The sequence below is a fragment of the Artemia sp. Qi Xiang Cuo genome, chromosome 5 (genome assembly GCF_049724085.1).
Source record: "Artemia sp. Qi Xiang Cuo chromosome 5, ASM4972408v1, whole genome shotgun sequence".
Lineage (NCBI taxonomy): Eukaryota > Metazoa > Arthropoda > Branchiopoda > Anostraca > Artemiidae > Artemia > Artemia sp. Qi Xiang Cuo.
In genome coordinates, this window is record NC_142798.1 from 40561861 (window position 1) to 40585708 (window position 23848).

Genomic DNA, 23848 nt, shown 5'->3' on the forward strand with positions numbered 1-23848 from the left:
CCTCCATGGAAAGATCCTCCCCCGTAACCCCACCTCCGACCCCCCCCCCCCCCCCACCAGAAAAAAATCCCTCCTGATATTGCTTGTATACTTCCTATTAACCAATACTATATGTAAACAATAGGCAAACTTCATAACTTGCAGCCTCCCCCGGGAACTGTGGGGCATTAAGTTATTCTCAAAGACATAATTATAAGATTTTCGACTATGCTGAACAAAATGTGTAACTCAAAATTTTGATTGGGTGATTTCGGGAGAAAAATGAGCGTGAGAGGAGGCCAAGTTGCCCTCCAATTTTTTTGGTCACTTAAAAAGGGCACTAGAACTTCTAATTCCCCTTCAAATGAGACCTCTCACGATATTCTAGGACTCCCGCTTCGATACGATCACCCCTGAAAAAAAAAACACGCATCCGTGATCTTTTTTCTGGCAAAAATACAAAATTCCACATTTTTGTGGATAGGAGCTTGAAACTTCTATTGTAGGGTTCTCTGATACGCTGAATTTGAAGGTGTGATTTTCATTAAAGTTCTATGACGTTTAGGGGCTGTTTCCCTCTTTTTTCGAAAGTAATGCCGATTTTCTCAGGCGCGTAACTTATGATCGGTGGTACTTCCCTTGATGAAACTTATATATTTGAAATTATCATACGAATATGATTCCTCTGATGAATTTACTGGTATTAAAATTCTTTTTTTTAGAGTTTCAGTTACTATTGAGCCGGGTCGCTCCTTACTTACAGTTTGTTACCACGAACTGTTTGATCTCCCAATTGGAGATTTCGGCCAAATTTGGTTGAGATGAAAAAACTTTGAGAAAGCTTGAAGAGCAGAAAAAGTCGACCCTCTCCCACCTATGAGTTGGACTGCAGCCAGACTGATCTCAGTCTGGTTGATGAATGACACTTACATACACTTGCTACGGCACTTACAAAACCAGACAAAAAAAAAAAAAAAAAAAAAAAAAAAAACAAAACAACAAAAAAAAAAATAAAACTTGTGACTTTGAGGTCATTCTTTCCAGAGCTTCTTCACGGACATTTAAAAGAGATACAAAATTTCGACCTTAGTCTCTCGAGGAGATAATTCAAGAGTCCGTCAGTACATGATATCTAAGAAGTCTACTTGCAGACCTGGGAGAGTTTCGTTTTGTTTTATTTTGACACTACTTAGAATGGTAGAAAAAGGCAAGATTTATTTTTTCAGAACACCACCTGAGATTTCGTAAAGTTTAGAGGAGCTTTTTGTTTTGGTGCTATACGATTTTCACCTGGGGAAACAAATCTCTGCTGAGTGGTTTCCATCCATGAAAAAGGGTTTCATACTTTACTTACGTGGTTCAAACGCTTCCGTTTTTGGCTTCGAATAAACTGGTGGCTGTTCACCAAACACTCCAATCATAACAGCTATTAATTCATTCAAATCAGACTTCTAAAAATAGAAAGAAGAAATAGTAAATAGTATTTCTATCTGAAAATTGTCGTGGGTCTCTTCAATATTGAGGCATAAATGAGGTATTCAGAAACCCAAGGGCCAACATCCACTTGTAAGACTGTAAGATTTTAGTGTCAAAGCACTGTATTAAAACAACTTTGTAAATTCATAGACAAATTCCCTAAAAATATAGACCAATTCTTCCATAATAAAAAAAATAGTGTTTGCCATTAAATGGAAAAGCAACTTTACAAACAACTTTAATTATGTCATACTAATACGTTCTTAAACACTAAAAAGTCCAGTGGCTGGAGAGCGCAAGCAAAAACAAGATAATGGAAATACTCTCAACAAGACGATTTTTATGTAAGAATCAAAACCATCGATGCGCTTTTTCTTCGTTAGTCAGGTTGCAGAGCTACAGAATTGTGCAACTGAACCTGTGACTAGACAAACATTTTGGCAAACTGTATAGCTACACTATCTCGTCATATAACGACTCACCACCAAAACGGTCCATTAAATCACGTTATCGAGTTTCTTAGTGAAAGGGACTAAGGGAGTCCACAGCCCTGAAATGGATCTAATATGTCAAAAAAAAAAATACCAATACTTTTTGAAGGAAGGGAACCCAAAGTAAGTGTCTGTTCAAGATCGACCTCCCCCCTCCGCCCTCCCATGACTATACTTTTTTGCGGGAGGGAACCCCAGAAATGTGTTTACCTCATACTCATCAACATTGCCGTTGGGCCTGAGAAGGATCTTCAACTGGATCGAATTGTTGTTCATTTTGTGAACTTTATTTTCTTTCTTTTGCAAAAAAAGCAAATTTGTTATTTTGAAAACAGTATTTTTGTCATTATATTTGTTTTATTTCACTGAAAAATTTGAGAAGAGTAGACAAAACTACAAAAAAAAAAAGTAAAAATCCCTTCCCTAATAACCAAGGTTTTAGCCAAGTCCCCCACATCCCACTCCCATAAAACTTGCAGAGGCACCAATTAAGGTCACCTATTGGAGACTACTTTCGCTCTAAACCCTTTTATAGAAGGCCATGGACATACAAAACGTGAAAAAATTGTAGTATTCGGAAAAAAGATAATATTTTCCAGGTAAAAAAAACAACTTTTAACCTTATCCAATTGCCAAATTATTAGCAAAGTGCAACCACATTGTAAAATTTCTGCGGGCACCCTTGTCCTAGAGCCCAAGAGGGGTTATCAGCCTACACTTAGTTATATAATCTCAGCAGTCAATATATAAAACTCAAGACATAAAAAAAAGAAACTAATATAGTTAATAGTCAACCCACATATGGTTAAATAACGAGATACCTGTAAAAAAGAGTGCAAATAGCTAAAGAATAAAAATTAAAATAAATAATCAAGACTTACAGCAGGAGACCAGTTGTGGAGATAAGGTAAATAAACGAGTCCATTTTGATCAACGTGCTTCGAGACTTTAATTGTCATGTTAGCGGTTGGGGCAACGTACACCATAGGCGCATTCAACGGATGCGTCTCCAGCAACCATATATTTATGGGAATATTGTAAGTATTGTCTACAAAAGAAAGAAACAATGTTTAATTTCTAAAATACATCATCGTTCAGATGAATGAAAAGTTCATCAGAACTTTAGAACTTGAGAATGAAAGTTCAAGCGCTATACCACAAGAATAATTTTCAATTTAGAGCGTTAATTTGACGAATTTATAGCGCATGAAAATTGGCTAGCTTAAAATTTTGAAATTCGTTTACAGCCTTAACATACCATAAGCTAGAGACATTACTATAAGGATTGAAAAATAATAAGGCCCCAAGTGCTGATAGCATGGTAAATGAGCTTTTGAAACATGATGATTGCGAAATTGGGGATAAATTACCAACAATTATGAAGATATTTTTGAAACAGGAGAAGAATCTTGTGATTTTAGGAAAATTTCAGTAGAACCTTTCCACAGAAAGGTGTTACGAGTGAGTTTGGTAACTACAGAACCAGTAGCTTGATTTCTGTGAGAAGTAAATTAATTAGCATGATCCTACTTAGTAGACCTAGAGATGCTATAGATACAGCTTTAGGAAGAAGACACGATACGTCCACTAAATTTTCATTCTTAGATTAATGATTGTGAAGCGTCTTAATCATCATACCCTTTTAGTCCTCCGTTTTAGAGATTATGAACATGCATTTGACACACCTAATATAAAACATTAGTGAGGGCCCTATCCTTATATGGTATACTAGATAAGCATATTAAAACAATTAGCATAATGTGGGAGAATAATATTGATGTCCTTAAGACAGGAAGCGAGGTTAGTAGTTGGTTCGGTGTGGAGTCAGGATATACGCAGAATTGTTTCCATTTACACTGATTTTTTATGGATTTTGTCCTAACAGTTTATGGGAAAACATAGATTCAAATGGGAAGGTAAAGCTTTATTAGACTTGTATTATGCAGATGATTTGAGTGTTCTAGATAATTTTTTTTTTAGCGAATTAGTTGAATTTTCTGTAAATTTTGAGGGTCCAGGGGGCAAGAATAGGGTTGAAAATTAATGTAAGAAGAATAAGTCGCTATGATCTGGAACAAATGAGGGTGCAGGGAAGATGTTAGATAACGAGAAACTCGATCAAGTGGATAGCTTCATTTACCTGGGTAGTATCATAGACAGCGCGATACCGCTGCCTAAGTAGAGATCGATATGGCTTCAATGTATTTTTTCAAGGCCTTTCGTATGAGAGAAATAGAAACGCTAGAGGGAGCTCATTCGATTGGTTATTGGAAGTTCTAGTGCCCTTTCTTAAGAGTCAAAAGTGATGAAGAGGTTGACCAACCCCCCTCCCAAGCTCTACATAGTTGCCCCCTATAAATCCAATCAAAATTTAAAGTTTGAAGAAAAATATGGTTGTATTGATTCATGGTGCGAGACGATCTTTTTTTCATGTTGACCTGCCAAAAAATTCCAGACATGAAGCCACCTCATTTAAAATTTTAGAACAAAGGGAACGTCAACCCGAAAAAAAGTCTGGACAAAAGGTTGAACTTTAGCGTAAAGAGCAGGGTACAGAGGAGAGGGTACAGTGATTCCCTTACGTACGGAATCAAATCTTTTCGTTTTAAGTTTCAATGTTCCTTCTTACTTTCAGTAGAAAAAAAAATGTGTTTTTATTTAATTTCTGATCGTTTTTCAGTTCATGGTGAAATCCCCCTGGGAGGAAAATTCTCCCGGAAATTCTCTCCCCAATGAAAAATTTTGACATGGCGATTTTCTCTTGGTGATATTTCCCCCATGGAGAATTTATCCCGTGGGAAATCCCTCCGCGTAAAAATATCCCAGTGAACTCAAACTCAACTGAAAATTTCAGCCTGACAATGCCCCAGAGCATTTCCACATATAAAATGAAGTCGCCATCGAGAAAGTAAGACAAATAAAACGAATTTCGTATATGAATTTTGGCAAATTTCCCCCAGTGTAAAATTTGCCCTGGAAAGTTTACCCTCGGAAACCTTCATCTCAATGGAAAATTCTCCTCGTAGAAAATTCATCCCCAGAAAATCCCTCCCCCAAAAAATGTATACCTTCCAATAACAAATAATGTGTAAACAATGGTCAAATTTCATAGCTTGTGGGCCTTCCTCCGGGGGCTTTGGGGGGGTCATGTTATCCTCAAAGACATAGTTATTGGCCATTTCAAGTATACTGCACAAAATGGCCATCTCAAAATTTTGATAAGACGACCTTAAGGAAAAAAAGGTCGTGAGAGGGGGGATAGTTGCCTGCAATTTTTTGGGTTACTTAAAAAGAACCATAGAACTTTTAATTTCCGTCCAAATAAGCCCTCTCCCAATCTGACAGGACCATTTGTTCGATACGATCATCCCTGGTAAAAAAAGAAAAAAAAAAACAACAAATAAACGCGTATCCGTGATCTTTCTCCTGGCAAAAAATACAAAATTTCACATTTTTAAAGAAGGAAGCTTGAAACTCTACAGTAAGGTTCTACGATACACTGAATCTGACGGTGCAATTTTCAATAACATTCCTTGGCTTTTTGAGGAATGTTTTCCCTCTTTTTCAAAAATCAGTCAACTTGTCTCAGGCTTGTAGCTTTTGAAGGTAATCTTCTTGATTTGGAATAAACATAAAAAAAAAAAAAAAAATTCTTTTAATGTATCTATTTTTTTCAAACTTCTGTTTTTAGAGTTTCGGTTACTATTGGGCAGCGTCACTCCTTACTTGCTGTTCGTTACCACGAACTGCTTGAAAATGAATGAAAGGTTAAGATCGCTGGGCCACGTCTTACAGATGTAAGATGAAAAATTACCACGGATTGTGCTGTTTGGCCATCCATCGTGACCAAACGAAAAGTAGGTCCCCACCCCGATGGGGTGGGAAAAGGTAATGAGAAAGGATCTAAAACAAACTAGAACGGCATGGGAGGGGGTAAAGAGCGAAGCTTTGATCAGATTAGAGTGGAGGCAGAAGATGCTTAGCTATGCTGGCCTCAGGTGGCTTAGTGCTGCAGTGAGCTGTTTCTAGTGATAGTAACAGTAGCAACGGACTATCCTTACGGCACCGTTGACAGTCTTTGAATAAGCTCAATTATGTTCTCTAATAATTTATTACAGAGACTCTTAAATTTGCGCATCCAAAACCACTTGAGATTATGCATGGCAATGCTGGGGATATTGGTGCCAATATGCGGTCCAGATTTGGAACACCAAAAGTACGCTTGAATCCGCTTCAGAAGGTAAGGGGGGGGGGCTAAAGTAAAAAATACGTAACAAACAAAATATTGTTTTTAGGAACAAAATTTTAAGTTCGTCTCAGTTGATAATGTTCAAAAGTTAGAATCAAGGTTCGACTAAATATAAAAAGGAATAAGAATAATAAAAAAGAATTCACATGAAGATAGCATTTTTTTTTTTTTTTATTAAATGGTACATTTTATGGAGCATAAAATAGCTATACAAATGAACCAAAAAAAAAAAAAAAAAAAAAAAAACAAGAACTAAAATAAATTATTGCCATACACTTTTTTTTTATTACAGGCTTCACGGCTCCATCACAGATGATGATTTGCCGCTAGTCCTGGTAGTTACCTCATTTTCTAACACTGAGGTACTTGTTGTACCTTCTCTTGAACGCGTCAAGGGAAGGATTTTCCGGGATTACCTCTGCCGGCAATCTATTCCTTGTGGAAGCCAATCGCCGGACGGAACTCGTTTTTAGATATTCTTGGCGGGGGTACCTTGCTCAAGGTAGTCCTGACGAGCTGTACTTCTGCGAGTTGATCGCAAAGGACTTTGCTTTATCAGTAGCGAGCTTCGATTGCTCCTCCGATGGAGGGTTATAAAAGTACTTATAAAAAGCCGACATGGACGCCACATCGAAGCGTTCCTGGATCAGCTGTGGGGTTTTAGCTTTCGTGTTGCCAGAGGTTGCTGCACGCACTGCTCTATTTTGAATATGTTGGAGTGGAGCAATGTGGCTTTTTGGTGCACCAGCGAAGAGAGGACAGGTCGACATATTTCATGACAGATCTGATGCACGAATCGAAAAGTGGCAGAATAGAATCATTAGGGAGAAGAATTTTGCATCTTAGGATAACTCCCAACTTCTTGTTGCAAGAGGATCTAATTTTACTGAGATGCTCAGTTCAAGAGAGATGAGAAGAGAAATTAACTCCAAGTAGGCGCAGTTTATCAACTCGCGTTATTACCTCTCCTTTGAAGAAGAAATCAGGATGAGCCCTCATATTACGCGCCTTAGAAATTAAGAGTTCTTTCGTTTTCGATGCATTAAAACTTACAAGTCATGCATTTGCCCACGCCTCATTTTCCTCCAGATCAGCCTGGAGCTCCTTGTGGGGTTCACTGGGATCTTCGTCTTTTGCGATTGATGCTTTTGTTGTCGTGTCATCAGCAAAGTGGTAAGTTTTTTTTTACAAGGTTTTCCCCTAGGTCTTTTATGAACACCAAGAAATGAGTTGGCCCAAGAATACTTCCTTGTGGTACTCCTGATAAAACTGGGTGTTCTTTTGATATGAAGTTATCGAGGACAACTTGCAACGATCATTAACGAAGAAAGTCAGCAAGCACGTCAAATAGTCGACCATGAACTCCATAGGCTTTTAGTTTACAAAGAAGTCCCTCGTGCCATACACGATCAAAGGCTTTTGCAATGTCAAAGGAGATAACACGAATATCGTGCCCTTGCGAAAGGAGCTCAACCCACTCTTAATACACACGCCATCATTATTGCCATTCTAAGGGTATTTTATAAGCCATGGAATTGTAGCTTGGTCATTTAAGATCAAAACACATATAGTTCCTTTTTGAGAACTCCTCTTTCAAAACACAAAAGTTGGAAGCACTTGCCATCCCACCTCAAAACTTTACTGTGCTATTGCTCAAAGCTTGTTTATTGCAAGAAAATAAGTTTCTATTTCGAACAACGGAACTTTTAATAAACTATTAATGTTAAATACTTACATTTATAGACAACAGGGACAGTGCCATCAAGGCATAGAAGTTCCTTTTGTACTCCATTATTGAACACTAAAAAATAAAAAGAAATAATGCATCAGTTTATGATATAGACAAATTTTAAGAGATAGTTAAAGAGAGATGGGTAGAACATTTTAAGAATGTGCTAAACCCTGCCAAAGTTACAGGAAATTATATAGAAAAGAATGAAAAAGTTAATGACACTTGGGAAAAGACAGAACATTTATTTTGCAAGGAAGAATTAGAGACAGTACTAAAGGGATTAAAAATAACAAGGCCCCCAATGCTGATAATGTGGTAAACAAGTTATTTTTTTAATATGGTGGTTGTGAAGTTAGAGATGTATTACTGAAAACTATGAATGTTTTTTGAAAGGGGGAAGTACCTAACGATTTTAGGAAAACTTTAATTAAACCCCTCTGAAAGAAAGATGATAAGAGTGAGTGTGGCAATTATAGAGGCATTAGCTCGGTTTATGTGGGAAGCAAAATACTTAATATAATGATACAATTTAGATTTAGAGATGTTGTATATAAAGTTTTAAGAGAATCACATTGTGGTTTTATGAAGGGAAGATGTTGCATCTACTGATTTTTTACTCTCAGATTAATAAGTGAGAAGCAAGGACAGATACAAAGGGGAGGGGGATGGGGGTGACCACCCCTACCAAACGAATTTTATTAGAATCCTTCCTTAATCATACTATTGGGTACTATATACGAGAAGTAAGGACTGAAAAATCAATCGTTTTCTGAAATAAAAACGATGAAACATATCAACGCAATAGAATTGTTCAAAAACATTATGCGTTATAAACGCAAGAGTGAAATGCTTCTGTACTGTTGGGGAGAGCCAACGCTGTAAATGTTTGCCTGCCTCCTTGCTAGCAGCCACAAAACATTATATGAAGTACCCTGACAACGATACTAATTCATCTGCCAACAATCTGATGTCTGCCTCATTTGGTGGCACTGAAATAGCTTACAGTTGTGACGAAGATACCGGCTTTTCATCTATTATAAGGGTCAAGGTTATACATTTCTTTATGCTGAATGGCTTTGCATCCTACTATAAAGAGATTTAAGAAGCATGTGTTGCCTCATACCAACTGAGAGTTGGAGATTTTGCTTCTCAATTTCTTCAGCCAAGTCTATGTCAATAGTTAATTGAGTATATTTCAGATCTCCCTTGACATGACATCTGGCTATACTTATTTTTTCTCACAGGTAGAACCCGTTGCAGGGCACCATAAGGCCAACTATTCTTTCTGGTGTACCTCAAAGAGGTTTTTTTGCGTGGTAATATTCTCTGGAAGGTACATTTCCTGCTGCTAGGGCCAGGTATACTAGCACCATTGTCCTTTTTTTTTACATAATATTTTGAACCTGATTCAGTTCTCTTCTAGTCTCATAGGGAAAAATTTTGAACAAAAAATCAAAGTGGCTCAGGAATTTGTTGTCCACTGCTTCCAATCTTTTGTCGCGTCCGCTTTTCACCTTAATTGGAATAAGTTTTGCAGCCTCAGAAAAACTTGTCTTTGTTACCAGCCAATTGACTAGGCTTTTTCTTGTTCCTTGCCCATTTTTCTTTGCTTTTGAATACTTTTACCAACAGTACCTGTAAGAACATTAGAAATAATCCCCTCATCCTCAAACATTGTTATTGAAACAATGGGTGCGCTCTCAGATTTTGTATTTTGAGAGGATTTTTCTGTATTTTTTTGTTGTTTTTTTTCAGTCTCATTTCTATAGGAACCAACGGATAACGACGTTTAGCGGCAATCTCAACCTTGACAATGTTTCCCAATGCCATGCACAAGCAGCAGTGATCCAGTTCATCTCCCGTAGCGTTACGTTACGTCGATAATAAACCCAGCCTTAATTCAATTATTTTAAACAAAATTGTAGAGGGGGGGGATGTTACACTTTCTCCTTTTGGCACTGCCGCCCTTCCCAAATTAAGGCTCGGGATCCGTGCTTGGTGAAAAGTACTAGAGCTATCAGACCCCCCCAATAGAAGAGCTTTAGCAAAGGTCCTATCCTTGTATGGTATGCCAAAAAAATAAATTAAAGTGATTAGTGCTATGGACGAGAATAACATTGCTATGGTTAAGGTAGGAAATGAGGTTAGTAGCTGGTTTCGTATTGAACCAGGAGTTAAGCAGGGTTCTGTTCTATCCCCATTTACATGGATCATTATGATGGACTTAGTCCTAAGGAGCACAACAAAGGCCAAGGTAGAACATAGAATCAAATGGGAAAGTAAAACTCTCCTAGACTTAGAATATGCTAATGATTTAAGCATCATACATGAAGAGTTAACAAAATGAATGACATTTTGGATGTTTGAGAGTTCAAGGTGCAAGAATAGGCTTGAAAGTTGATATTAAGAAGACTTATTCGCTTACACTGGGAATAAGTACAGATAAAGAGAAGAGCAATCAAGTGGATAGCTTCACTTACCTAGATAATACTATTAGTAACATGGTGGATACAATGAAGATGTTATGAGTAGAATAGCCATAGCCCATGAGGTTTTTCAAAGTTACAAAAAAGTTTGGAAGAATACTAACATAAGTCTGTGAACCAAGATTAGAATATTGGAAGCTAGAGAGATAACAGTGGTGAAGTGTGGTTCTGAAATGCTCCAAAAGATGGAGGAGAATTTATTAGATGTTTTCCAGGGGAATCGTCTACAGACTGTTTTGAATGCCCATCCAACTGACCATATTTCAAATGGTAAGCTGTACAAAATATGTGGTTCTGTCTTGCTTTCTAGGGCTATAGAGAGAAAGGTTAAGATAGCTAGAGCATCTTCTGCAGATGAAGGAGGACAGATCGCCAAAGATAGTCCTTTTCACCCAACCATGTAGAGCAAAAAGAAAAGAAGGTACTCCCTGGATTGGGTGGAATGGGGTTGTTTAGATCGATTAAACATTGTTCTGTGTTTATTTTAGAATATTTTCAAATTAATAAAGCTAAAGACAAACTTACCATAGTTACGAATCTTGGGGGCAAGATTTTTGTAGGTAGATAATACACTTTTGACACCTCTTTTAGTAGCTTCAGTATTTTTGTAGTTCTGCAAATCAAAAAACAGGTTTACGTTATAAAAATGAACAAAAGAGATATAATTAGCCAATTTAACTAATAAAAATCTCAAAACAGAATAACAAGGGATGCCTTGAAGAGGATCAGAACAAGACTTTCTTAAATGCAGATATTTATATTTTAAGCTTATTGGTGAGGTAGGTAGGGTGAGGTAGGGAGTTCCCAGGGCCCAAGCCTTGAAGAGGATCAGAACAAAGCTTTCTTAAATACAGATATTTATATTTTAAGCTTATTGTGTTTTATTTAATCTATAATTGAAACATGTTTTTGTTCTTGAATTCTGTATGGCTTCTTTCTTTCTGCTAAATAAAAAACTGAAAAATAAAAGCAATCTCTTTCTAAAACTAGTAATGAAGAAAGTGTTAGTGAGAGATGAGCCAAATATTTTGTGATTACAATCTTTTATAAAAATATAATAACTGATAAAAAAATGGTTGGGAATTTTTTACAATCAAGAATCTACAAGTATTAGTCAACAAAATAGTACAAATATTTTAAAAATATTAAGGCCATAGACAGGCCAACATCCATGACTTTCTGGGGGAGGGGATTACCAAAGGCAGCACTTTATTCACCAGATGTTATCAAATAATATTAGTTTTGGTAACAACAAATTTTGGTAACATTTCATCTGTTATTGAATAGTATTTTATTCAGGTCAAAAGAGGCTTCTAAGTATTATTTATTAATTTTTTCTGTTCCACTTCATATGGACAGTCATAGAAACTTTGGAGGGTGCTCATCTGATAGGGAACTGAAAGTTCTAGTACAATTTTTAAGAGTCAAAAGTGGTTGGAGAGCAAACGACCTTCCTTCCATACCCATTTTTAGCTGCCTTTTCCAAAAAAAAACGTGATCAGAATTTTGAGATAGTTGTTTTGTATAAAATAGTCTACATAGTCAAACAACTATAAAACTAGTGATGATATGAGCCCCCCCCCCCCTTCAAAGCCTCTAGGACATGCTTTATAAGTTATGCAAGGTCTTCACAGTTTAGATATAGGATTTAATTTTTGGATAGGGGGCATGTTTGATCCTGGGTCTCCAAAAAACCTTAGGGTATTAAGGTGAAACTTTCAGAAAAAAGGGATGTTAAACAAAATCAAAAATGACTATGTGCAAACTGGTTATCAAAAGGGCATATCCAAAATATCTTAGGAATAGCCGAGGGCATTAAGTTGAAATTTTCATGGTCTATTGAAAACTGATCAGGGGGCAAACAGCCCTCACCTCTTACAATTTTAAATATCTCTCCATTTAACATTGATCAAAAAATTTGAGATGGCCATTTTGTTGAAAATAGTCAGGAGATCCAATAACTATGTTTCCAGAGATGACATGAACCCCCCTCCCAGCCCCCAGGGCAAGGGGTGTAAATGATATAATTTACCCAATGTGTTAATATAAGGCTTATTATTGGGAAAGAGGGAAACGTTTGATCCTGGGTGAGTCCAAAAAAGCCAAGAGTAATGGCTAAGAAAATTAATTTGAAACTTTCAGGGCTACTATAACTACTAGCCTACTATAGTGACTGTAACTCTGACTACTTGTGACTTAAAATGCAACTATTTGCAACTATAAGCACCAACTACTTGTGATTGCAAGCTACAACTACTTGCATCTGTGGTTTGCAACTGTGACAACTATCTCTACTACTACCACAATTGAACTAAATTAAGAGAGTGTAAGTGCATTGAGGTTGTCAAAGGGCTTGTATACAATAACTCAGGAACTGATAAGGTTATTAAGATGAGAACTTTAGGGGATGTTAAACAAAATCAAAAGACTCTGTCCATCCAGGTGCTCAAAAGGGCAAAGCTGCAATACCTTCAGGTTTAATAAGGGTAATAACTTGAAATATTCAGAAAGTATTGATGGGAATGTTGCACTAAATCAAAATACACTAAGAGCATCCAGGTTTTCAAAAAGGCATATCTATATCAATTTTAGGAATGGCTATGGGTATTAAGTTGAAACTTGCAGGGAATGATAAGAGGGATGTTAAACTAAATCAAATACATTACATGCCTCCAGATTGCCAAAACAGCATAGTTTCAATATTTTAAGAACAATTAAGGGCAATAAGTTGAAACTTTCGGTGAAATTTGAACTTAGACATTACATACATCCTGGCTGATGAAAGGACATAGTTGGAACATCTCAGGAATGGTTAAGATTGTTATGTTGAAACTCAAAATGTCAAAATAGGATGTTGGACTAAATTGAAAGATGTCATGGGCATCCAGGTTGTTAAAATGGCTTGTCTGCAATGTCTCAGGAACAGTTAAGGGTAGCCTATTAGATTGAAACTTTCAGAGAATATTGATGAAGATTCTGAGCTTAAAAGGCACTAAAATAAACTAAAAGACACTATAACTAAATCAAAGGACACTATGTACATTACAGCTGTCAAAAGAGCATTTCAACAATATCTCAGGAATAGCTAATGGTATTTAGTTGAAATTTTTAGGAAATGTTGAACTGAATGAAAAGATATTATGCAAATCCAGGCTATCAAAACAGTACATACAGCATCTCAGGAACAGTATGAGTATTAAACAAAAAATTCCATGGGAACATTTAAGTGGAAGTTAAAATTCATCAAGCCACAATTTCCATGCAGATTGTCACAAGGCAAATGTGAATTATCTTGAGAATGGCTAGGGTATAATGTTTGGACTTTCAGGGATTGCTGAATTCAGTCAAATACATTATGTATCTCCAGGTTGTCAGAATGACATCTTTTCCACATCAATTTAAGTAAATGCTCACATCAGTCACAAATAAAAGAGCTTAAAGAGTCAGAAATAAAGAGAGTTGAATGATGCTTCTTATATAAAGTTTTTTTTTTCATTTATGTGTAATATTTTGAACATTCTCCTAAGAATTTTTTTTTTAGTATATTATCTAGTTGAATCAACATCTTAGTTAATATATATAACATTTAAATTGGATACAATTAAAGCCAATACTCAGATCACCTTATGAAACAGAAGAATTTAAATTAGAATTCAATCTATAAACTATCAAGCCAAAAACCAGAAAATAAGAGAGCAATTAATTATTTCAACTGATAATAAGACTTTGGCATTCAAAAAAAAGTAAAGGGCCACATTAAAACTCAAAAGGAGCAGAATAAGGTCCTATAATAATTCAAATAAAAAATAACAAGAAATTCTTATTCAAGAATAAATAAAACCTCTAACAAATAGAAATTAAAATAAATAATTAGATCAAACATTAAAATAAAAGATATTGATAAAGATGAATATGAAAAATAAAGTCTGAATATGAGTATACCTTAGAACAAATGAACAAGCCAAACTTAAAATAATACAAATATGACAAATTTGGCAGAAGCCAAATTTTTGTAGTGCTTAAAAAAAAGAAGAAAAACTAATTCCAATTCAAAGGCCCTTGTGTTTCAGCTGTTTTTCTGCAAGAATTTTGATAAAAAATTTAAAGTTTAGCAAAAAGAGCAAGGGATTGGGAAGGGGCAGCCCCCTCAGATGCAGAATAATTTCTGTTTATTTTGTGTTTTAATGTTGCTCCTTACTTTCAGTTGAAAAAAAAAAAACTATTTCATTTTGGATTGTTTACAAACCATAACTACCTCCCTCTCCATGGAAAATCCCCCCACACAAAAATCCCTTCCATGTAAAACTTCCTGTGGACAATTCCCTTCTTGCTAAAAATTCTCCTGGAAAATTTTCCTTGGACAATTCTCCCTAAAAAATTCTCTATTACACTTGAAAAAAAAAAAATCATTTAGCTTCTGATGATTTTCCAAATATATGCTGTAAATACCTCCCCTGGGAAAGATTTCCCCCTAACAATTTCCCTGGAACATTCTCTCCATGCATAAAATTGAGCTGCCAAAGGGAAAGTAACACAGATAAACAGAATTCTAAAAAAAAAACTGGAAAATTCTTCCCATGGGAAATCTGCTGGAAAAATGTCTGCAGGTTTCTCAATAATAAATACTATATGTAAAGAATAGGCAAAATGCATAACTTACATCCCTTTCTCAAGGAACTCTGTGTGTGTATGTGGGGAGGGAGGGGGGGGGGTCATATTATCCCCAGAGGCATAGTCATTAGACCTTTCAACTATGCTGAAAGCAAGTGGTTATCTTACTGTTGTGCTGAGTAGACCTTACTTACAGTTTGTTACCATGAACTGTTGGATAATATTTGTTTTTGTGGTTTTTTTTTTGGAAAATTAAAACTGTTCAAAATACATATAGTTTTCAATAAAACCCAAATGATGCAATAGGCTTTAGAAAGCTTACAGCTAATGGGTGGGGATAGGGACAGTGGCCAAACTCTACTTTGTTATAATTTTTGTTCCTTTTAAATTTTTACTCTTCTTAGAATTTATTTATTCATCTATATCAGTATCTGTCATGTTTATGATTGAAGTGATTATTTTTTTTAATTCATGTTTGTTTTCGGTTTCATTAATTTTTTGATTGTAAATTCTGTTATTTTTTTAAGTTTATTATAGGACTTCATTTCTGCTGGTCTTAGATTTCAATATGGATCTTTATTTTTCTTTGAGAAACTTCTTTTTCAAAAAGTTTCCTTTTAATTACTATGAAAAAAGGTAGTGTTGTACTCCTGAAGTAACAATATAGGTGAGAGGGACAGAGATGTCAGAACATCTTTACTGGGTATAATTTAGGTGGTAGGGCACTGTCAATTCCTGAAAGTTCTTTTATAATGACTCAACTACTTTCCATAATATTAAAATACCCCTAAACAAGGTTTTTTTGCTAGAAATAGAGTTTAGAATTTTTTTTTAGGGCAAGGATAGAATAGAAGAACTAAAACACCTGCCTGGACATACATTAGGCTTTAAATTTAAATGTAAAGTTTTCATTAGCTTATGTGTAAAGGCTGATATAATAATGCAAAAGTCATTGAACTGGAACAAACCTTATTATTTGTTGTATGTTGGGGGAAGAGGGAGGGGGTGAAAGAAACCTTTAAAAGATGCATCAAAATTTGTTTAGACACAATTTTGTAAAGCATCTTCACTGGCCATAAATAAGTTACAAATCTATTGGTAAAAGTTTCATTCCAGAAACTGAATAACTTTCTAATATAGAAAATCCCCTAAACAAGAATTTTGATCAAAAATACACTTTAGAATTTTTGGGTCAGGAATGGGGGGGGGGGGACCAAAAATCTCTTGATATAATTTAGGCATTCAATTTTTTACTAGACTATCTAAAAAAAACTAGCATGATACACCAAGTCCTTTAACTAAAACAAACCTTAGAGTTTATCATTTATTTCAAAACATCACCACTATGCTGCAAGAATTTCATTCTTGCAACTCAACTGCTTTATAAATAGCAAAAAGCCCCTAAACTAGAATTTTACCCATAAGAATGCTACTCTTTTTTTGTTTTATATTGTTTTTTTTTCTTCAGAAGAGATGTAGCTCTTTACTCTTACTATATTTTCCAATGAAGAATAGGGTAACTTTTTGCTCAAAGTAAAGTTTGCAAAAGAAGTGAGGTAAATTTACAGTTTACAACATAATTTAACTAGGATGAAAGTGAATATATCATTTGATGCCTTTTTATGCTCTTTCATAATTTGGTAATTGCTTTTGGGGGAAATTACATTTTAGAGTCCTTAAAGGGCTAAAATGGCTCAAAACAGCCCATAGTAACCAAAAGTTTCAGTATGTTTTTAAAATAAACTGGCTAGTGAGAAAAAATTAACATTTGTAAGTGATTCTAGAATGGTAATAATTATTTATATGAGTTTTACCTTAAATCACATGTCCAGTGAGATAAGGTGGTGTTGAGCCTCCTGTAGAAATCTTGCTGTTGGTGTTTCAAGGTTATGATTTGACATCCCAGTTCAGCCTCCATTCAGAATTGGCCCAGTCTTGATCAACTCCTTTCTTGAAGGCATCTAGAGTTTCAGATTGGACGGTGGCTTTGGATAGGCTGTTCCAGAGTGGGACAGAACAGACTGAGAAGAACTGTTGGTGCTCTCACTTGATGAAATGGGGGGCCTGCAGCTTCTTGGTGTGTCCTCTTGTGGTAGTTGAGAAGGACAGGGAAAAGACATGACTTAATAGGTCATTTTCTAGCATTTTATGAGTTGCTATTATGTCTCCTCTTTTCCTATGGTATACTAAGGTAGGGAGTTTGAGTAAGGTGAGATGTTCCTCATAAGATTTGTCTTGGAATGCAGAGATAAGCTTAGTTGCTCTTCTTTGGACACTCCCAAGTACTTTCACATCCATCTTATAGTATGGAGAGGCTAAGGTCATGCCAAATTCCAGGTGAGGACAGACCATGGCTTTGTACAATTTTGTAATTACTCCCAACTTCCTGGTGGTAAATGTTTGCTTTATGAGGCCAAGGGCTTGGTTTGCTTTTGCCACTTGAGCTCGTGTGGGGCAGTGAAACTTCAGCTCACTGTCAACAATAACTCCCAGGTCCTTCTCCTCACTGACTGCCTCAAGCTGGGCGTCTCCTATGTAATATGCATTTTTTGGATTAGTACGTCCAAGATGTAGAACTTTACATTTTAAGACTTTGAACTGTAGACACCAATCCAATGACCATCTAGATAGTCTGTCCAGATCTTCTTGTATAGTTGATAGATTTAGGTTGTTTTGGGCCAGTCCTAGGAGCTTGCAGTCATCAGTCCTAGGAGCTTGCACTGATGTACATGCTGAATAATGTGGGCCCCAGGATGGTGCCCTGTGGTACTCCACTTGTGACTGGTAGTGGTTCAGAATAGACAGCATTGCCATTGCAGTTGTACACCAACACCCTCTGAGTCCTGCCAGTTAGAAAGGCTTCTATCCAAGCTACTATATCTTCATGCACTCTATATGCCTTTAATTTCAAAATTAGTAGTTGGTGTTGAACTTTGTTAAAGGCTTTGGCTTGGTTGAGCAATATGACATCCGCTGGCTGACCAGTATCCAAGAGTCTAGTCACAAAATCATATGACTCAATTAGATCAGTATCAACTGAGTGCCCTTTTTGAAAACCATGTTGTCTTTTGCTAAGCAATTGGTTTTTCTCAATGTGGGAGACCAGTGCATTGTTTATGATGCCCTCAAATACTTTAGAGTAAATGTTATTTTGAAACAAATTAGCAAGAATTTTTTTATACAGCTAGAGACCCCCTCCTGCCAAACTGATGTCAATTTTGCTGTGATGTCATTTTCAATGGATTCTAGGCTCTTTTTTAGAAATTCTTAAAAAAATTAATAATGTTTCACTATTAAGACTTAGGGAAAAATAATTATCAATCTTGAATCAGCTACAAATAGCAATTTTCTTCTTATTAGTTAGTTTTTTAAACATTTAGTCATTATGGACTGTTTTTACCTATTTGAGGCCCTATTAAGGGCTCAAAATGGAATTTGCCACTTAAAAAATTCTTGAGCTATGAAAGAGCAAAAAAAAAGGCATTGTCTGGTGTATTCAGTTTCATCCTAGCTAAATTATGTTGAACTGAATTTACCAGAAGTGACTTTTATCCTTTTATTTGGAAAGACCACAAAAAGGTACATCTGGTGGTATGGTTACCTTCTTAGTCATTATGGACTTTTTTTACCTATTTGAGGCCCTATTAAGGGCTCAAAATGGAATTTGCCACTTAAAAAATTCTTGAGCTATGAAAGAGCAAAAAAAAAGGCATTGTCTGGTGTATTCAGTTTCATCCTAGCTAAATTATGTTGAACTGAATTTACCAGAAGTGACTTTTATCCTTTTATTTGGAAAGACCACAAAAAGGTACATCTGGTGGTATGGTTACCTTCTACTTAGCTAATGAATGGAAACTAGATGTTAGGACAGAGAAAAGAATCACAGCTTTCAAAAATATGTGCTTGAGATGCATGTTGAATATCAGTTGGCATAAAAAAGTCAGCAACATTGAGGTCCACAGAAGAACTGGCTAGCTGCTTATTACTTAAGTGATTAAGAAGAAGAGATAGAACTATCTTAGCCATGTCCTTCAGATGGAGGACTCCAGACTCCTGAACAAGGTTCAACAATGGCAGCCATGTGGGCATCAACAGAGGGGAAGAATGAGAATCATGCTCAGATGCACATACAATTGTGATCTACATAGTGATCACACATCACTACAACCCTAGTGGGAGGATGTACTTGCTGTAGTACCAATGTATGACATTTACCAAGGCTTCATTTATGCCCTATGCACCACAGGTGGCTCAGGAGGACCTAAGACTAAGCCTAAGATAACTGTTAGGCTACACAAACTCTAAAACTACATAAGCTAGATGACAGTAGAATAGCCTAGTGGTAACTTGAGCTGTAAATTCAGTTTAAGCACTGGAGACCATGGCACTTCCTGGCAGTGGTGTAGTTTTGTCAACAACTAGGGGGGGGGGCAAAGCTGGAGCCAATTTTCCAAAATCAAGTGAAAAGGAGTCATATAGCCTAGTACCACATGGGCAAAGACATATTATAAAAAACTGGCCTGTTTCTCTGGATGCCTGAATTAGGCTAGCCTATGCAGGCTTAGGCTATCTTAGTTTTGACAAGTTTTTTTTTTCAGAAACTAAATTGCAGCTGGGGTGGCAAACCAGGGTCTAGAAGGGGCAGTTGCCCCCCCTACCCCATAGCAAATTACATCCCTGATTTCTGGCAATGTGAAACAAGGCTTCGTGGCAGATTCTTGAAGTACTGTGTAAATTTCTTTATTGGGCTATACTGAATTTAGGCAAGCAAGGGCCAACCAAACAAGTGCCTACAGGTGTGACAAAGGAAAATGGCTCTTCCAACATAAAAACTGAACAAGTCCCTACTGGTCTGAAAAAGCAAAATAGGCTAGCCATACTAACATGAAAATCCATGGCCTAAAATTTGAGACAATTTTATATGAAGATATTACCTTATTTATATATCCGACAATTTTACTGTCCATTATAAGATAGCCTATACAAATTACATTGGTTAAGTAACTTCTTCTGTTTCTTCTGAAATAATGCGCTAGGGAAGGGCCCCTCCTGATTAGGGTTGCCAATGCTTTGAGATAAATTGTGCAATTTTTCCGACCAAAGTTGTACCACAAGAGATAAATTTGTACCATCTGAACAGTAGGTTAAAAATTCGAAGCTCGCGTTGCTTTGCGACACTCACCGGCAGTTATGGTCAATTGATTTCGTTGAAAACTGAGAGAAAAAAAGTTCTAGGGCAAGAGCAAGAAAAAAAAAACCCAAGGCAGAAGCAACCTCATAGTTTGAAATGTGAAGAATGCTTTTGTAGACTTTCTCAGCTTAACAAAAAAGGCACAATCAAACCGCTAAAAGCATTTTAGAAGAAGGTTTTAGTAAAATTTTCTGAAAGTTTTCTCGAATCTGATCGGTGGGGTTAATCCTTTCTTTCGAAGTTTTGGGCATTAAGGCGAATAATGGATAAAGTTAGAAGGCCAATAATGTAGTGTAAACAGCTTATTATCCAACTATAGGATGAGTAACGAGCGCCAGAAGCTACAAACAAAACATATCAACCATCACGCCATGAAAGTGGCTAACACCACAGATTCTTATGGGTCTGCGGACTAGGCTACCCACCGTTGAGTTACGCGTTGACCACATAATTCACTGGTCATCCTACATAGGTTCTTGGTTGATAGTACTAATCAGAACTAAATTAATCTAACAGAAGTATTCCGACTATATTGCACAAGAAATCAGGTTGAAAAGTATAAAGGTAATAAAACTGAAACACTACAAAAAAGATGTAAGAGGAACATTTGTGCTAGTTAGTCATTTTTTCTGCTGTTTCTTCTTGTAGCCCAACCTTTTCATATCCTCTTCCACAGTTCTTAACCTTTGAATGCAGAACCGTTTTCAAGGGTGGTATCCAATTCTTTGAGACGATCTGTTTTGCACTGAGAAGCCCGTTCATGGTGGTGAAACCGAGACGATTCTAATGCTGATTTTATTCATCTGAGAAAGTTTGCTCAGCAGCAGCGGAACTGTATGGGAGAACAAGTAGACTTAAACCCCCAAGCAGAGGAAAACACTTTGACTTATTAACATCTTTTTGCCTGTAAACCCGAGTCCAAAACACGGCTGGATCTGAGTCAATCAAAGTACCAAGCTCAGAGCAAATGGGTAATCTCTTCCACTCTTGGACGATATCTTCCAGGTCATTGTCACTCAGTAAGTTTGGAAACAAGCCAGAATTGGTGCCAGGTTTGGCTGATTTTACTCTAGTCCCATAGTATAGCGTGGATGAAGCCTATGGAAGTTTTTTTTTTTTTACCGATGAGTACCGGGAGTTGAAAAAACGCTTCCTCATCTTATCCCAGAGCACGATCAAAAATTTCCTACGCTCTATTTTAAACTCAACTGTAGCAGATAGAGATACCTTTTCTTTGGCAAAATCACTCCCACTCGGCTCCCACATTCCACGTCCTTGACATTGACGTAGTAGTTGGTGTCAAGTGGGTTTAAGAGCCGGGAATCACTTTCTTTGGTATAACTAGGCAACAAAAGTGGGGTGCTACTGCTTTGTATTGATTCAGTCTTTGAACAGTTAAGATCTATCTATTCTTTTAAAAAGGATTAATCCCAGTTTTGAACCAGTTGCTGGTAAAGGATTTGATTCGGATTTAAATAGACACTGAATTCTTTCAGTAGTTACGAAATAGTTAGAACACTTTTACGTCTTATAATTTATTAAAATATTTATTCAGTATTTGTAACCTAGTGGAATGTGTGACGTCACTGGATAAACTGAATTGACTGGAGTTTCTGTCCAATGCATTAATTGAACTTTTGGCTTTCTTAAATTGCGATAATTTCATACGATATTCAAGTGCGGTAGGCCAGTTTGGCTATAATAAGGATTATAGTAAAAGAAAAGAGAAGGAAGGGAAAACAGGAAGAAAGAAAAGAAAAAAAAATGAAGTCGGGAGTAGCAAAGGAGCTCGGTAAGGTTAAACTCTCACAAGATGATCTTGAGAAAATAACACAAACTGTTTATTCATCCGTTCTGTTGGAACTTAAAAGTAGCCACGAACAATTAGTGGACAGAATCGGAGGGCTGGAGTCTAAAGTCGATTTCTTAGCACAAGTATTGTCAAACCTGCAGTATGACTTCGATGAAATACAACAAGCCTGTAAGTCTTCCTACGTAGTTATTTACCACCTACCTGGTCTGAATGCAACAACAAGGCATCCCAAAAATAATGTGCTAGACTTAATAACAAACAAACTAGGTCTACGATCGGTGTCCGAGTCTAATATTGTGGATGTTAGTTTTTTTGGAAATCCCAGTAGGAGCTGAACCCCCCCCCCCCTAGTTGAAGTCGGATTTAAAAACCCAACAGTTGCAAGAGAAGTATTGAAAAATCGGAGCAAGCTGAAGGGATCGAAATGTTTTGTAAGTGAAAGCCTTACTCGTCCTTGACACGAAGTTGTAAATGCTGCTAGGGATGCAGTGGGTATGAGAAATGCTTGGTCAGTGCAGAGCCGTATCCTTGCAAAGTCTGGCGATCAAGTAGTTAGAATTAAGGACCTATCAGAAGTTGTATCGCTGAGCCGTCTTCAAGAAGCCAGGGTTCTGGCTAATAGACAAGAGAGTGACTAAACTGCTTTGGTGACAGTAAGGTCAACCTTTTGTTTCAAAATGTGTCTGCTGACTAATAGACTATCTGATCTTGCAGGAAATTACTTTAATTTAGCTAATGTATGTGAACGAGGCCTTTGTGAACGTGATGGTGGGAATGAAAAAGTGAGTTCAGACCTGAATATTCCGGTTTCTAAGTATATTGATCCCTGTGATCTGAAGCAAATTAAATCATCGAGTGATTGTATCATAGCCACGTATAATTGATTGGGGCTTGAAATTGCGTTTGATACACTACTTACCAAAGTTAATGAAAGTAATCTTTGTTTTGATGTAATATCCCTAACTGAGACTTTCTTGAGTGAAATTTCGCCTTTAAGTTTGTATTCACAAGAAGGTTGTTCTTTTTATTATAAAAATACAACGTAGATGCGGAAAGGTGGATTAGGAATTTACATGCGGAATGATATTTCTGTAACTATAGAAGATACTTTAGGTGTCTCGGTTGAAGGTCGGTTTGAGTCTTTTGTTGTTAATGTAAAAAAGTATGATGCTGAAATTTTGATTGCTATTATTTACAAGACACCTAGTTCTAACCCCACGGAAACGTCTCAGCATTTTGAGAATCGTTGTCAGAATTTAGGGTCGTGTAAAAAGCCGTGTATGCTAATGGCAGAGTTCAACTATAATTTATTGGAGCTAGGAAATAATATGAATGCGGAATTTTTAACAACTATGCTATCATTTAATTTTTTCCCGTCGATTAACATCCCCACACGAATTACAGAACGCACAGTCACGCTTATTGATAATACATTAATTAGTGAAGATATTTGTGACTGGCTGAAATCATCAAATGTGCTAATTGTGACAGGTTCGGATCATCTCCTTGCATTTGTAACAGTTTCGTTTAGCGATTTATCATCATATCCAAATGACCAGCATAAAATTGAAGATAAATATTTGTTTTCATTGAACCAAATTTAAATAAATTAAAAGATCATTTAGAAAAAACTAGAATAGAGTGTTGTTTAGAGTCAGATTGATCTTGAAGTAAGTTATGTTTTGTTTTCTGATAAGAATCGCTAAGCAATGCACAAGTGTTGTAAGATTGAAGGACCACATGAAAATAGATCTAGTAAGAAAAAAAATTTTAAACCTCAGTGGTTAACAAAGGAATTACAAAATATGATATAATTAAGA

At 36.4% G+C, this 23848-nt stretch overlaps 1 protein-coding gene across 2 annotated transcripts in view; it reads right to left on the reverse strand.

The window, feature by feature from the left end:
* Window positions 1-20112, reverse strand: part of TSG101 (tumor susceptibility gene 101) — a 49827-nt gene extending 29715 nt beyond the window's left edge. For both annotated transcript variants that reach the window (XM_089088855.1, XM_089088854.1), the window contains exons 1-5: window positions 19959-20112; window positions 10939-11026; window positions 7931-7996; window positions 2828-2994; window positions 1334-1430 (exon numbers count right to left, since the gene is read on the reverse strand). In XM_089088855.1, coding sequence (XP_088944981.1) covers window positions 1334-1430; window positions 2828-2994; window positions 7931-7996; window positions 10939-11026; window positions 19959-19991 — 451 coding nt within the window. In that variant the 5' untranslated portion in view covers window positions 19992-20112. The remainder of the gene's footprint in view (window positions 1-1333; window positions 1431-2827; window positions 2995-7930; window positions 7997-10938; window positions 11027-19958) is intronic.
* Between the last annotated feature and the right edge of the window lie 3736 nt (window positions 20113-23848).